This window comes from Ostrinia nubilalis, chromosome 5 (assembly GCF_963855985.1).
Source record: "Ostrinia nubilalis chromosome 5, ilOstNubi1.1, whole genome shotgun sequence".
NCBI lineage: Eukaryota > Metazoa > Arthropoda > Insecta > Lepidoptera > Crambidae > Ostrinia > Ostrinia nubilalis.
Genome location: NC_087092.1, coordinates 13,748,442 through 13,765,467, shown reverse-complemented (window position 1 = coordinate 13,765,467; position 17,026 = coordinate 13,748,442). Strand labels below are relative to the sequence as shown.

Sequence of the window (17,026 nt, the reverse complement as noted above, 5' to 3'; positions counted from 1 at the left end):
TGATGCATCATTCACTTACATGCATTATTTTGCTCAAAAAGGAAATGTGTTAATTTTGTTGCTGTTGGAATAATCGATAATAATAATAAATCGTACCTGCTCTGGGGCCATCGTTAGTCAAATTGTTCACCACTTACGTGACCACAAGACAAGTTTCGGAGGGAGTATCTTCATAATTTGCGTCATCATTTCTCGTACTTAAATACTTTTCTGCATCTCACACAGTTGTCAGCGTGGTTTCCTTGACATTCTTTCTTCATCATATTCCATTATAATCATAGAATCGTGGGCGTTTTGTGATAACATTCGTGACAAATAACACGAAACATTGGTCACCTGGAACACTTTGAAATCACGTTACTATCATAGGTTTCAGATCTCACTTCTGAACTATTAGAGGCCGGTCGATCTATTCTCATAAATAAAACACTGGATACTCATCTTGTACATTATATTGCCTTATTTTAATTACAATTCATCACTTAGCACAAAAGCGCGCGGAGTCATCTCCGCGCGTCCCTCTATTCTCTGACGTTTGATGCTAGCGTGACATTGACGTATTGTCAATGTCACTATGACAGCATCTCATTGGCCACAACGATACCGTTATTTTAACGTTTTAGATTTTTCATAATTAACAGTTTGTAAACAAATACAGAACACTGACGAATCACTTACAGGTCCCCAGGGTTAATTAACTCAAAGGTTAGCCTGAGATATAACGTCTTAAAATAAGTTTAAATTATTTATGTTAAAGACTATTGAATCACTTCTATATTTGTTTCATAATATGTTTAAACTTTCTTGATGGAATCGATAGTAAACTAAGTAAGATACCTTCTTAAGGCTTCAACAGACCAAACGCGGGTCAGAAGCAACCAAGACTCGTAAACCATAGATGGGAGTGATTAAAATAATCTAACTAACTTAAGGAATACAAATAAATGTTAGCTTTTGGCATCATTTCTTCGGTCGCCTACATTTATTTATGCAAGCTTTTCTATTTTTAGATTTGGAAAGTTGTTTTTCTGTTTGTGTAATCTAGTATAAACACGACAATTTCGAGATTTTCAATGTTATTTTTCTCACGATCTACAACGATCTCCCACGCCCTCTAGCATTGTTGCTATGAACTGTGCGAGATCGTTATGGTTTACAAACTACACCAGAGAGTTTATTTTATTTTCGTTTGGGAAAACAAACAATTGCGCAATAAATAACCTTAATATAATAATTATCCTCGTAATAATAATAGAGCAGTAAATAATTTGGTACAAGCAAACCTAGCGAACACCATTGACCAGCCGGGCTAGGATCCGCGCCGTGATAAAATCTTATCGATGATTTTAGACGACAAATGTATGAGCTTATCGCGTATAGACGATAAAAGCTTATCACTGAGCGCATTCTAGGTCTATGGGGTCCTGACCTCTATCCCAAAGAGTGCTTCGAGGTTGCCGATCTCAACGTGCCGGTCCTCCATAACCCTCCGGGAGTTCTTGGTGGCGCACGAGACCGTCTTCAGGTCTCGCTGCTCCAACGGAGGGGGCGGCGGCAAGGAGTCCAGCATCGAGTTGTCTAGATACCGCAGGCAGATGGCGTTCACACGCGCTGTCACCGCTTGCATTAGCCGCAGGGCTATGTACACTGGAAAGAAGAGACGAGTACGGTTAAATCTTTGTACATAAGGTTCATATCTTTGTAAATAAGGCGCTGGACGTAGGCCGCTACCAACCGGTCAACATGGAAATCATTTAGGGTGCCCTATGTACAGCAGTGGACGTCCTATGGCTGAAATAATGATGATGATGAAGGCTCATTATTTTACCACCATTATCAGAAGGTTAACCTTATGTGTTGGGGACTTATTGGTAACTTTGGGTGTCACGAACTATTTGACGCTGACCGTACGAGCACAGAATAATAATAAGTACTACGTACAGAAGTTTTACTTCGCGAAGGTATTTAAAAAAATGTATGCTCAATGTCATTAACAATATGGTGTAATTTAGCCTGTCTCAAGAGTCAAGCACCATTTTGTTGACAAACGTCAGTGATCGGCATTGCGCCGAAGCTATAGGGCTGACTTCGGTAAAATGATGTGACGTGAGGTGCCAAACTGCGAAAAATGGCGGAGGAAATACATGATTTAGCATGAATTATCATGAATAATATTAACTACTTATTTACCTCTCAGTGTCTTGAGGCAACTTAAAAAAGTACATTCTGTGATTTTATTGTTATTTAGGCAGTTAAATACTGCACAGTATTTAGTACACCATTTTCTTTATTTTCTTCCATCATACACAAGAATACGGGTGCGTGAGTCAATGTTCGCTCGTATGTGAGGCCTTGTCGAATAGTATCCTGTAGGTGGGCCATCGTGCGTGTTTTGTTTTCGATGTAAACTCGCGGAGATGAACAGGCCTGGTACGAGTCACGACCCTCTCTATACCAGAGGCAAGTGGATAACTCTGATACACAATTTAAGTATCAGCCCACCTTACACTCATAAGCTGAAATGAGGGTTTAATTCAAGCAAATAATTCATTTCCGCATACATCACCGTGTCGTGCCGTTATTACCTACACGCGAATTTAGGGGAGTTTTTCAGGGAACAATAACAAGGTAAATAATTTAGGCTAAAAATATTATTAGTTAATGTTGTTGTTATTGGCGCTACTATTTTATCACTGGACATTCAATACTATATTTTGTTGATGATAACAAATTAAATAATATTTAAGTTTTAAAAATAACATTGAAACAAATAGCTCTTACTTAATTCAGGACTGCGAAATTAGATCTGAAACGGTCTAGCTAGAGTCCATTAATTTGACTGTACTAACCGTTAGATAATAAAAAATCGTGTACATGACTACGGTAGGTATATAGTAAAAATAGTAAAATCACCTAAGATTTTTCTGCAGTAACAAAACATTCTCAATGTGCGACGTAAATTGTGAAATACGGCTGTGCTGCTATTTAAAACAATACGATTAGGTGCAACGAAACTACAAATTTAGAAGCTATTAAGGGCCTCATAATGGCTGCTATAAAACTGTCGATGTGATCGCAATTAAAGCCCCCATGTCGCCGCAAGTCTGCTGCACACGCCATCGCAGCGCGGACACGTAAGCGGGAAGTATAGAACGAGGGTTGCCAATGACTTGCATAGCTCTACCCTACATTCCACAACACCACACCACATCGCTGTTATATTTACGGTCAGCTCAGATGACGTAACGGACAAAACATAGCGAGATTACCGCTGATATCATATCTGCAATCTTCAGCACAACAAACAATTGATGTACCATACTAATATAGGCTAGACCTAATTCGACGATGACGCAAGCGTTTCAAGAGCCAACTTTGGATGTGGTAATGGCCAATCAATGTTTACTATCGATCGAGTCGCATCTTTGTTGGAGACAAGACATGTGTATAAATATTTTGATGCATCATTCAGAAGCAATAAAACAACTGACATAAAATATGCACGCACTATGATGCAACGCACAAATATTTTAAATATTGAAACAGCCTAGTTCTATTTTTGAGAAGACATCTTTTAATTTAATAGGGATTGTAAAGAATTTGCAAGGGAAATCAGGTGATCAGATGACTCAATTTGTAGAAATGTGTAAGCCACAATTCGTGGGCTGGGTTATTCTAGGAAACGGCAATAAATAGCCAGCTCACCTGATTCGTCAGCTCTGTACCCAAAGTCATTGGGTGTTTTCTTCGATGCTACTCGCACCTCGTCAAGTATAATCCGCCGCAGCGGGGTCATCAGTGTCAGCGGGCATTGCCTGAAAAAAAGGTAAATGCTCTTGTAAGAAATATCATAAACTTTCTTAATTATTTATTTACGATAAAGACAATGAATTACTAGGAGGTAAAAGCGATGTCGATGCAGTTAATCCAACACGGACATTTATCTGTAATCTGAAAGATAAGTTACTTGTAAACATCAATAAGAAGAAGAGTTTGATTGAAGCATAGAAAAGAAACACTTTCAAGATGTTTGCAAAAAACTTCTGTATTGTATTTTGTATGGTATGCGGGTACTTGTGTTATCCGCGCGATATGATTACGTGAGTAAACATAGACTGCAAATAGACGTGTACTTCGGAGGTAGTATTAATAGAGCACGGAATTTTAACCAACCGAACCTTCTAAACTATAGAATAGGAGGATAAACAAACAGCGCGGGCATTCACTTGGTGTACGTTCGAGCCGGGCATGTGTTAGGCTCCCCCGGCAATCGTGGCCGCTGTAGTGGTAAAATAAAATGCGGACGTACGTCTGTCCGTACAATACATAAAGAGGTCAGTGCTCCTGTAACTGGGACGAAAACATATCCCGTGAAATTGAGACAAAGTTACAAAGAATCTTGGATATTTTACAGTTTTGGAGCACTCTTTTCGGGTAGCGTTATGACGCTGAAAGAATTCATTTCCTAATGTGCCCACAAATTCGTACGCATAGAAGGCGTTTTCTAGAGTCAGTTAAAACGATTATTTTACTGTCCATTCAACCAAAACGTCGCATACGTAACGTAACCCAGATTTTATCAAAATGTTAAATGATTTTACCCAGGTAATATCTCTTGTACCACTCTGTAGAGTGTTCAGTTTATGGCACGAAAATCACAATTCTACATTCATTGATAAGCACTTGATATAAAATTACATTTGTCATTGAAAAGTAGAGAGTGGACATGCAGCATGATATTGATATGACTCATAGGAGCTGCTACAAAGGGGCTTTATCGAACGGAATCAATATTGATTTGATAAAACAATGGTCTATCGCGAACTGGGAAGATACGGTGTTACATTTGGGCTTGTTAGACGCACACATCGGGATAGTAAACAATGGCCGGTGCGTTGACATCGCATCTCGCTATCGCCGGCATCCGCGCGCCCACGCCCTGCTCGCGCCAATTTGTGCCAGCCTACGACCTCAGCCCACAGGCCCTAGAGAAATCGACACCAATGTACCATCAGCTAAAGTGAAAATGAATTCAACATTCACTAGAGCGCAGAGATCAACTGAAAATGTATCTATGGACACCCTACAACACTCGCACATGTACGAGTCTTCTTCCAACGACTTGAAGAGATGAATGAATGAATTACTCTTGATATTAAACGATCTCTATCAGTCCTGGATCTGTCAATAGGCCGTATAGGCCGCGGCCTAGGGGCGGTAGATTTCAGATGACGCTTACTCGATTTCAGAAGATAAAAGTTAAATAAAGATCCAACCCCACCCTAGTCTACGGGCGGCAAAACTGTCTGATCTCCATAAATACTACACAGAGGATACTAAGCCAATCACCAGGGTGAACAGGTTTGTGGACTTGTTACCAGATATTCCAGGAAGATAAGAGAAGATAAAATCCTAAAATACGACTTATTACAAATCTATTGTCACCTAAATGAATGGCTACAAGTCTCACAGAAGCGTCTAGCTTACACCCATCCAAGAAACGTGTAACCTGACTCTGTATTGTTAGCAGTTTCCTGTTACAGCTAAAATACCTATATGGGTATTATAGAAATAAGTTGGTAAGGGAGAGTCCGGTAATTTGGACCAGTTTTTTTCAATCCCATTTTACACATAGTTTTGTTTTGTTTTTGCTAATGTCCATGGTATATAATAAAAGAGAAATTATTCAACTTACTATTTCATAGGTATTAATCAACATGATTGTTGTATATTTAGCACAAATCAACAAAATACGAGTTCAAAGCTTCGGTCCAATTTAGCCAACCGGTTCGATAATTTGTACCACTAGGTTACTAAATTGGATTTCAATAAATTTCAAGCCTGTAAAAAAACTATGGCAAAATATTATACGATACATTCTTAACGAATTAGGTAACGAAAAGGAACAGTAGTTAATAACATAGACAATCGATATTGTTTTACACGTTATCACGATTTTGAGTACAAGTTTTGTAATTTCAATTATCGTAACGCACACTTGTCCTAATCTACTTTGCCAGTCTTTTGCTTTCATTTATTATTAAGTCAAACATAACTATGCTATTATAACTTCAAAATATGATTTACTAAAAAAATTTCAAAATCCTTTGGTAAAATTCCATACAACTTGATGTGGTACAATTTAACCGACTAGGTGATAGTGCTTTTAAAAAATCGATAAAAAATATAGCTTACAAATACCGAAAAATGATTCAAATAATTGTAATCCACACTAATTTACGCTTCTAAATAATAAATTTGAAACACTGTGTGATTAAATTTAACAAAATTACAAACTAAATATGCTTTGTCAAAAGTTATTTGAAAACAAGGAAAAAAATCTTTTCAAAATAAAACAAACGTTTTAATTGTCACGGCACTAACCATATGGCCAATATTAATTGAATTTAGTTGTGTATCACTGAGTGTTACAATTACAGACATTCAATAAATACTTTACGAAATATGAGGGTGGTACAATTTATCCGGCGGTACAATATACCGAACTCTCCCCTATAATGCAAATGTGCAATGTAGAGATTAGATCCTTTCCCACGACATTTCACTGAAACGACGATATGACTAGTCTTGCTCTTGACTACATCCTAGTTAAAATTTAAATTATATTTTCCTGTAGATAAATCATAAACAGTATATTGTAGTCAATGCAATGCTCTGAATACACATTGCGTGGAGTTACAGTATACATAATAGTGAAGAACGTTAATTAAAGTTATCATTAGCACACGTGGTTATGCAAAGCAATTATTAGCTTTAATTGTCCATCTGAAACAACAAAACCATAGGCATATTTGAATTGTATGGTAATCAGAAATTCGGCACCTGAAAAAATATTAACAATTGGTAGCGCCAAACAAACATCTCGTGATCAGCATTATTAATGTGATGCAGATTTATTTATATTCAAAATCATGGTCACAATTGAGCTACATACGAATGAGATTACTAATAAAGTAGGTAAGTACATGTACACAAACGCGTCATCACCAGCATCTATTAGTCATAGTGACGAGTGGAGGAAAATGGGCGCGACTAGAAAAGACTACATTTTAAATGAAACGAAATTGATGAAAGAAAATTAAAATACACACAAAGAAAAATGCTTTAAATTTATTTGGGATGCAATGCTATCCGCGAATACTATTTATGTTACGTGAAATGAAACTGAAGAGTTAGATCAGATCGCTTGAAAGGAATATGACGTACTTACTTAACGTAATCTATTGCTTAATTATTTTTGTGTAAAAAGCGGAACTTACGATGATAATACTAATGAATTCGTGGACAGAATCATCATAAATTATGAAGTTCCTGGACAATTATTTTATTATTGTATAGAATACGATTACGGCACTATGTGGTATTACTTCGGCTCCACCGTCAAGCTACATACTTTTAACGTTGTGGTCAAAACATAACATTACACTGGTCCCTTTTAGCTGAATATGAATGTGTTCTCGTTGTTGGAATGTGCTGAAATATGATGCGTATGCAAGTCAGGTCGGAGAACTGGGTCGGGTGATGGACTCGGATGGTAGTAGGCTTTAGAAAAGCTCGTTTATGAATGGATTCTTACAATAATAGGAAAAGGTGTCAGCAACCTTAATGTTGCAACTTATGTTGCAATTTGCATTGATTGGTGCACCAAAGTGGCGATTATGTAAGTTGGAATAGTCACCGACATCGTAACACACAATTTACGCTCTCTTACGGCGTAGTTGGATTAAATGGAGCGTCTAATTGCATGTACGTGTAAACTATAGGAGGCGAATGGGCTATATTTGGCGATTTCTATGGTCATTATTGCGACTTAGTTTTGGTATTATGGGGGGTGCGATTCGTTGGTAAACAAACGAAAAGACTCAAATCTAAAAGCGTCGTAACTTTTATTCTTATTTTTTTATAATTCATAGCGCCATTTTTGATTTATAGTCTACTGTTTTCGAACCATTCTGTACCCATACATAACAGCATGCCTTTTTAAAAGCATCAATGTAGTAGGGCATTTTCCACGCTTCAGGGTGCATTGATTCGCTTTTTCAAAACCACTTAAACCTTAGTAGTACATATTCATGTTAATGCATCTGACGAAATCGTTTAAAACGTTCTTAATTATCATGTTAAATCTTTCCAGCCTAGTTAACTTGAAAGCGATTAGATAAGAGAGTACACACACCCGTCACCCAGGGTGGGTCAATTCCACCTTATTCATTTATCATTCGAGGTTGACCATTATCAGAACAAAAGGATTGCTACCGAAAAAGCGGTTCCCTATATGGGTTTACAGCAAATCGCCCGAAAACAAACGACAGGTGTCTGAATCTGCTGCATTATCAAAAATAATATGCAGTTAAAACCAGGAACGTGGTCTTTCCTGGGAATTGCTTTCTTCGTAAAAATAGAAGAGGAGATTTCAGAATAGTGTCCGGGTCGGGATTTTCGGAAATTCGTAGGGCAGATGAAAACATTAAACCGCGGTCCTGATTGACCCAAATATTTGTCTCGCATCAAGTGCACCCGTGGAAGGCGGATAAAGACCGAGAAATGGCTTTATCTTGATCAATCGTCAGTGGTCTACCATTCTCAGTAAAATCAAAGGTTTCTCGGTCTTCTTTGGGGCTATTAAAAACGAAGGTAGTATTTATTCCAACATCGAAAATAGATTCGACTAGTAAATGTTTAGTTGGTCACAAGGCTAAATAGGAGGTAGGAACGTGTACATTGGTGATGAGTAACATCGCTCTATGTTTATCCCACGACCATAAGTTACGCAAGCAGGAAACACCACAAACAACCAGTCGCGTACAAATTAATAACAATAAATAAGGGTATGACTGGTGACAAAATAAACCAGACAAACTAACAGCGCCAGGTAACGCCCGCCAAATAACCGATGCACGCGAGTTCACACAGCTCTGTGTCTGTGGCAATGACAGCAACATTCCACACTTGTACAAACAGTAATTGATCAAACAAGTCAATGTCCTATTAGAAGTCGATAGTTAAATTAATTACCTAGATACTTTCTAACTAGATTTTTTACATATTTTTATTACTAAAAATGTTTCGATGTTTGTGTTGGAATTTAAATAACGCACGCCAAATACTTCTCCTCTACTACATCACAGCCGGCTCACGAAGCTTGCAACCTGTATTGTGACCTTGACCCCTGTTGTTGGGCGTCACTCGTCGGCAAACGTTAAATTACAGTTTGAATATTTTATACATATATTCTATGAATAAACCAACATGTTATAAAACTTTTGTGCTGTTTTATTTTTAAAAATGTTTGATAAATAAATATTCTTTTTCTGAATAATTCATCCTTTTATTGCAGTAAAAAAATAAATCTTATTAGACATTACAGGTCCTTATTCATACAACTAAGAGTCCCTATACACTAATACAACTAGAACATGTTTATTCTTTTCCTCACATCAAAATCAACATTAAATAGAAAAATGTAGTATAAAGGATTTTAAATGGTGATAAGCCACAGCATATTTTTTGTTATTAGAAAAGTACAATATTTTTGTACTGTGAAAATCCACTATGGTACTTATATTATTATTTCAGACACATTGCTAACATCAGAAAATTTATTAGTCTACTGTATTGCTGACATACTAAATGTGCCATTCATAAGCAGTATGCGGCAGACAAAATTATGTACCTATTCTTCTTTGGGAGCAAAACAAATGTATAATAAAGTATTATTAATATTTTGTTTTGTATCACAAAACTGTAGTAGGTAGGTATATGATAATATGTAGCCCAAGGCAAGATACCACTTTCATAAAATAATTCAAATATTTTTCTGCCTAACATAATAATTAAATATTAATTGCCTATACTGTGGGTTAAATCGATGAGTAGCTAAGTACTATAATATTGTATTGTAATTAATTTACAGGGGAGTTAACCATTGTTAGATTTATTAATAATTTCATTGTACTGAGAGAGGACAAAGTTATGCCTTTCAAAGGTCAAATACCTACTTGTATTGTGTAGCCTAATAATAAAGGATTTGAATTAGTAACAATGAAATATTATATCTATTTTTTAAATCTATGAAAATACAGTTGTTTAGACTATTTTTATTACTTTTAACTAAGTTCTTTAGATGGATATTGATAGGCATATTAATTAAATTGTTACACAGTATTCTTTCATAGCTGATCTTAAGGCCTGGTTCCCAAAAAGATATAAAAATAGTTCCCAAAGTAGTGGTGAGAATAAAAAGTAAGTATTTTGTAATGTCATACTGAAAAACTAATTATTGGGAATTGTGACTATAGGTATTCTGTGTGGCAACTATCACGCTTAGTTCCAATTAGATTTCATTAGATATCCCGAGTAATGTTCGGTAATGCTAGCTGTTGATTGTACTAAAAAAAAGTTCACTAACATTTTTAAATTTAGTTGTATCAGAAGACAAAATATTTGTGCAAGATATGATATCTAACAATTATCGTACTTGTATCAACTTACTTTTCCGTCAGATATTGTGTAGTCCAGTATAGGACTTCGCCAGGCAACTCTGCCTCGGTTATAGTGTATCCAGCAATATGTACAGGGAGTTGGTCCTCCGGATTTACATTCGCCGCAAAGTTCTCAAAAAACACTCGATATGATGTTATATAGTCCTCTTTATCACCCATTTTCACAAATGTATACAGGCACCCACAATATTAAAAAAACTAAGATGTAATCGATCAACAATCCCTTGTTTAAATCGGAATAATACCGAACTTAATAAAAACTAACAAATATACATAAGTAGCACTGAGTAACTGAATTTAGATTAACATCATTAGTATCCTTATAATTCAAGATTTCGTTTCGTATCGTTATTAAAATTCAAAACATAAAATTCACATTTCAGATTGACTTCACATCTCACTCACACATGTCATTGTAGAATTTTTTTACACACCCAAGTTGTTCAAAACATGATCTTGCCATATAAGACTAACAAAAATTATGATTTTTTTTTAACAAGCCATTGCAACTTATTACCAATTTTTTTACTCTTAAAACCTATAACTCTTCAAACGTACTTACTGAGGCAAAATATAACTCTGAATTACGAATTTACCGAAATAAAAAGTGTGTTTGTGATAAAAGCAATCCTTGATTTTATATTAGGTTTCAGAACGAACTTCATTACGCAACGTTGTCAAACAAATGTCACCATTCACCAGTGTTGTCAAAATTGCGTTATTGAATTGAAATCCATTTGAATATTCAATTTGTATATTTTTTAATGTTCTAGAATTTTGAATAAATAAGAATAAAATATAAATAAAAGAGTATTATTATCAAAAATATTTATTGATATTTAACCAAAGTTTTAATGTTAGCGCTTGACAAACTTTTTCAACTTTCTCTTGTGTTATAATATTATGTCTAAAAAATTATAAAAAAACAACTACTTCATAGGATTGGCTAAGATTTTCTATAAGTTCTGCTATTTTGTAAATGTCTAACACTAGTGAATAGGAATTTGAGATAACATCAAATATGATTTTTACCTTAGTTATGTAAGATGAAGCTGCCTCTGAGGTGTAGACCCAAAGGGCCAAGGATCTAATTCCCAGTGAGGGTAGATTTTCCTGTTTGGTTTGGTTAGTGGTAGGTCTTGTTCTTAGCCCGCCTGGCTAGCTGCCATCATTTTAATTAGGTCTGTCACCATAACACCAATGTAAATACTAAATAGCATTGTTCCGTTCCGGCAGTTAGATGTATTATGTTAGCCTAGCCAGTTCCTCTGTGGTTGAAGATTCCAGGTGAAGCTCGCTTCCATCTTCCATCTTAGGCCTGATCATCACTTTCATTTTTGTGAAATGTGGATAAAAAAGCGCTTGATTGAAGACTATTCATCTAGGTCTCTAGGCGATAAGAATCGTGTTATCATTAATCGTGATAAAAATATTTCAATTGATATGGATATGAGCTGTCAATGTAAATTGAACTATGTACTGCAACTAGAGATGGGTAGTGGGTAAAAACCCATTTCACCCGATTGGGTTAAAACTGGGTGATTTGGGTAAAAACCCGGTTTTTACCCATTATCACCCATTCTGGTGGGTGAAAACAAAAATAGCGTTTTTTTAAAGTGAGAAGTGGTATTTGTTGCTAAGGGGGCGTTCTAGTGTTACGTAATGCAATCTGGGGGGAGAGGAGGTCTTGAAAAACGTTACAATGCGTTACAGTGGCGGAAGGGCGGTTCGATTTCAAGTTTTTAAGCAGAAGTACTTTGTAGTTGGTGTTGTTATTTGTAACTTTATACCGTAATGTCATCAAAGAGAGTTTGGCATCTTTGGCATCCCCCCCCCCCTCCCCTCCATGTCCTTGCCATGATCACAAATTATTGTGTTCCTACTAAATTTCTTCTAAATCGGTTCAACGATTCTTGAAATAACACCATTTTATAAAATAATTGGTCACACATCATCATAACGTGATCAATTTTACGATTTGGCCACGATGTAAATGCATATTAGTGTTAAATTTGACTTATTACTTATTAATCAATAAACTTAAATGAGAAAAATTCAATAAAAATAAAGAAAAGATATCAATTGAAATAATTATAAAATTATTTGTTTTCACCCGGTGTAAACACCCACGGGTGGAATGAAACGGGTTTTTATTGGGTTTTTACCCTCATGTGGGTTTTTACCCGGGTGGAAACCCATCTCTAACTGCAACTGTTGCGACTACATTACTAGTCTATAAACAAAAAAAGTAAAAAGTCAATGTGGTGAGCGAGCGAGTTTGTTTTCTTTTTCTCCAAAACAAATAAAATTAATAATCTTACTTAAATTTGTATTACCGCAGCTGTAAAGGTTCTTGAAAAGGTATATAATAATTATTGTAATATTTATATATTAATTAAATTGGTTGTCAGAAACTTTGATACGCATAGCTACATGTAAATTTTGTTCAAGTTTTATCACTTTATCTGAATACGTGATTGATAATAATTATTATATCATTTACTTTATCAATAACACACACCGCTGTATCATTTAAGTAGGTAATAATTAGCTACTTTAATTAATTGTGGAACCATAATTTTATTTCAGTTTTTAGGTCAGCACTGCTCAAAACTTTCCAATGTCTATCCCTGGAAAATATCAGCATTACAAAAATGAAAATATTGATGAATATTTTATTGCAGTTGGTAAGTTTTAGTTAATAAAATAGTAAGAATTAAATAAGTAACAGCTTAAAGATTGTAGGTAGAGATTGCTGCAGTTGCTAAGCAATTAATAGCATGTCTCAGAAGTTCGTATGATAAAAGTAAAATTTTAATAGCCAACTGTTAGGTAATATTAAAATCCGTTTTATTTATTTTAAAGAAATTAACAGGTGACTGTTAAACACTAAAACTAGTACAATTTATGTTTTTATTAGTTATTAACTATACAAATATTACATTAATTAGTTTTTCCCAGAATCCTTTGGAAGTGTTGAAATAATTTAATAAGTTACATTGATTAAATTAATATTAATATTAAAGGAAAAATGTGAGACAGTTTTTTTAAGTAAGGCTTCATACTGTTTCAGGTGTCCCATTCATGGGTCGGAAAATGATGGCAATGTCATCACCACTAATGGAAATAACCCTAGATGGTGAAACAATGACCATCAAAACCTCTTCGCTCATAAGAACTGTACAGTATTCGTTCAAGCTTGGCGAAGAGTATGAAGAAACTATGCCTAATAGTGTCATCAAGGTAAAGTAAAATATTTAATGTAAAAATTATAAATGAAGCATGACAAAGAAAGAAGTAGTGTGGGTCAAGTGTAAAGGATCAGCAGAAATTACATGGAAAATTATTTATTCAAACCAACATAAGAGGTGAACCTGAAAAGACATTGATTGGATATTCTCTCCCAACTACTTTTTTGGATGCAAACCAAATTGAAAGAATAAGTAAATTATCTTAATTCAGTTAAATAAATTCAACCATTGATTTATTGATTTGTCATGCTTAATTTTACGTTAGTTCATTTGCCGTAATCGCAGGGCGGCGATTGACGTCATGATGATTATGCTTAATGATTTTGCAAGACTGAAATTAATATCATGATTAACTTTGTAGTAACACAAGTAAACTAAAATTCTATGATAAATTAGTTTTATTAATGAGTTGTTTCTTTATTTACAGAGTGTTACAACTTTAGTGAACGACCATGAAGTAAAGACAGACTCAGTGATTCCAGAAAGCGGCGACAAATGTGGTCGTCATTATTTATTCACTGAAGATGAATGTGTTGTAGTAAGTAGAAATTAACCCCCTTACTAATAAAACTTACACGCTCGTTGATCAGTGGTATAAAGTGACGTTTAGTATGGAAATGTCATTTTAAAACAGTGTTCAACAACTGTGTAACTTTTTATTAGTAAGGGGGTTAGTGTTTATAAAAATATCGCATCATAATGATAGATGAAAAATTACAATCATTTTAACGCAACACATGAGATTGCTTATGGAGATTTCGATTCTGTTGATTAACAATTTATTATTTTATTTTCAGACTCTTACACATGAAAAAGCTAATGTTCCAGGCAAGAGGTATTTCCGCAGGGTGAAATAAACAGTGAAACATCAGTTTTTCCATTAGATTAAGATGTAATAATTAAAATATTCCAGTTTATTTAAGTAAATCTGATAAAATGTAATTTGCTACTAGGTGACGCCAGTACTGTAACTGGTTTTATAATACTATGCCTTGGTGTGGATATAGTTTATAACTATTGATTATTCCAAAATTTTCTCCAGATATTTTAGATGAGTTTTAGTTTCTATTTACAGTTTATAGAATTAACAGAACAATTATAATTATGATAGGAGTAAGTAGGTATTCTACTTATGTTGTTTCGTTCGACATATAAGTTGTAATTTCGGTAGCAACGACGATTGATAAAGTCGGGCCTATTTTGTCGTTAGCCTACTTGATGTTATTCACCAAACATTAATTATAAGCCCCAAAGTTTTGTGTTTGTTAAAATGGAAACTATCTCCTGCTTTCTATGGCTCTCTTTCGCCTGGCATGCGATTTAGAACCTTTTGTTATCAAAACAGTTACGATTTGGTGAAAATAATATGAAAATTGCATAATATGGTTTTGATTCTGGTTTCAAACTTTTTAAGATTAAAAATGGTTGTTTGATCAAGCTAGTTATTTGGAGTAGTCAATACATACTTATTTTATTTTTAAGAAATTATTACTTTTATACGAGTTTTTGATGTAAATATTTATTAAAATATTACTATGGTTATATTTTGTTGTTTTTATACCATACATTTTTCATATCCTAAAACTACCTACTCAATACGAATCGATAAGAGTTAGGTCTAGCAAAAAAGGCATACTTTCAAATGTTTACCCGACTGCGACAGAAGGAGTGTTATGTTTTTCACTTTTCACTCGGTTTCCAGTCAAGCTCAAGTTGATGTCGCCTCCTTTTTGACAAAGATGAAGCTAGAAGCGCCATCTGTAATTTTGTTAACTCAACGCTATTACTCAAGGTGAGTATCGATAAAATGAATTGGTTTCGCACATCACTACACTGTCATCTCTGCTGTTTAATCTGTGCATCGATCTGCCACTTTTCACCATTTTTCTCGGCCCGCCTGGTTGGGATTTGTTTTGAAGAATTTAATTAGAGCGAAAGCGCTGCTTTTTCCCCTTTTATAACTTGCCTACGAGTAAATTGGACTAATAAATCTGAAATTACATTAAAAATGGCTGATATCGTTCTACAAGACCAGGTAATTTAATTAATTCCAAAGAAATTTAAGAACATTCTTGATCTTATGAATAATTTCTATTGTACCTTCTTTTCTCATTTCTAAATTATTTATTCGTATTTATCGTTTACATTTATTACCTAAACTGTATAGCTCACTCATCTCAAAAATCTGTAAAATTAAAGTAGGCACTTATTATTCTTTGTTCTAGGAGCAGCAAGTAAAAAAATTGAAAAGGTTTTTAGAGGGCTGGCGTGTAGCCCTGATACCGCTAAAATCAATCATTTTATGGGAGCAACAATGGCATCCATGTGCTATAATTGGCACAGTCTCATTTCTGTACCTTTTAATTTGGCTACTGGATATGAGTTCTTTGGCTACCTTTGCTTTGGTAGGACTCATGCTGAACTTTGTTGACTTCATCGTCCCGGTCATATGTAACTCACTCTACGGCCCAGCATCCTGGACTGGCCAAAAGGAGAAGATGTTTGAAGAAATATGCCGGAGTATTGTAGTACACTACAACAAAACATTGAACCAGATTAGATCCTTTTACTCTTTGAGGGATACCAGTCCATGCATGGTAAGATTCAATTTTATGATTCCTGAAACTACCTCCATTCAGTATAATTAAGCTGAAATAGTATTAGATCTGAAAATTAGTTCATTATCAACAAGACAAATTCTAATGACCTTAGGACCCCAGTTCTAATGATATTTTGTTGTTTTCAGTACTATATAATTTCCATCAGTATGCTGTGCACCTTGGCTTGGATTTCGTCGTCAATCAGCAACATTTTCCTGCTGTACATTCTCTCGACGGTGATGCTTCTGTGGCCCGGCATACAGCACCGTGGTATTTTCAACGCCTTTTTATCTCTTATTCACATGGCACCAAAACTGGTCAAGTCAGAGTAGGATGTGCAAACATTAATTTATTTTAGCTTTTAAAGGTGTAATGAGTCTGGTCAGTAAGATTTTAAGTTAAGCTTAGCTTATTCATTACTTTATTGAGCTTTAAAATATATTGTGTGATATTATTGGTTAAATTAAAAAGATGTATCTAAGTAATTGTTTTAATTAAATCCTATTTAGTGTTAATTTGAAGAATATTTAATTTTGTAAGTATAAATAAGTGCATTGAAATTATTTGAAATGCAACATAGGTAGATTTTCTTTACTTGTATTGTTGTTGGGTCTACCTCCAGTTAGCAATTGAATATGGATCCAATAAAAGT

The 17,026-nt window shown here is 34.8% G+C and overlaps 3 protein-coding genes across 3 annotated transcripts in view; 2 read left to right on the top strand and 1 right to left on the bottom strand.

The window, feature by feature from the left end:
* LOC135072155 (uncharacterized) overlaps window positions 1-10,981 on the bottom strand; it is a 106,058-nt gene extending 95,077 nt beyond the window's left edge. Inside the window, exons 1-3 of the mRNA XM_063966109.1 lie at window positions 10,513-10,981; window positions 3,706-3,815; window positions 1,430-1,647 (exon numbers count right to left, since the gene is read on the bottom strand). Of these exons, the coding sequence (XP_063822179.1) occupies window positions 1,430-1,647; window positions 3,706-3,815; window positions 10,513-10,682 (498 nt within the window). The 5' untranslated portion in view covers window positions 10,683-10,981. The remainder of the gene's footprint in view (window positions 1-1,429; window positions 1,648-3,705; window positions 3,816-10,512) is intronic.
* A 1,808-nt stretch (window positions 10,982-12,789) lies between these two features.
* LOC135072283 (fatty acid-binding protein-like) lies at window positions 12,790-14,776 on the top strand. Its single transcript, XM_063966224.1, has 5 exons — window positions 12,790-12,884; window positions 13,113-13,210; window positions 13,597-13,766; window positions 14,202-14,312; window positions 14,572-14,776. The coding sequence occupies exons 2-5, from the start codon at window positions 13,144-13,146 to the stop codon at window positions 14,629-14,631; spliced, it is 408 nt and encodes a 135-aa protein (XP_063822294.1). The 5' UTR covers window positions 12,790-12,884; window positions 13,113-13,143; the 3' UTR covers window positions 14,632-14,776.
* An 842-nt stretch (window positions 14,777-15,618) lies between these two features.
* On the top strand, window positions 15,619-16,855 carry LOC135071986 (ADP-ribosylation factor-like protein 6-interacting protein 1). Its single transcript, XM_063965898.1, has 3 exons — window positions 15,619-15,809; window positions 16,000-16,371; window positions 16,521-16,855. Exons 1-3 carry the CDS (start codon window positions 15,783-15,785, stop codon window positions 16,704-16,706), a joined length of 585 nt encoding a protein of 194 aa, XP_063821968.1. The 5' UTR covers window positions 15,619-15,782; the 3' UTR covers window positions 16,707-16,855.
* Window positions 16,856-17,026: the final 171 nt, after the last annotated feature.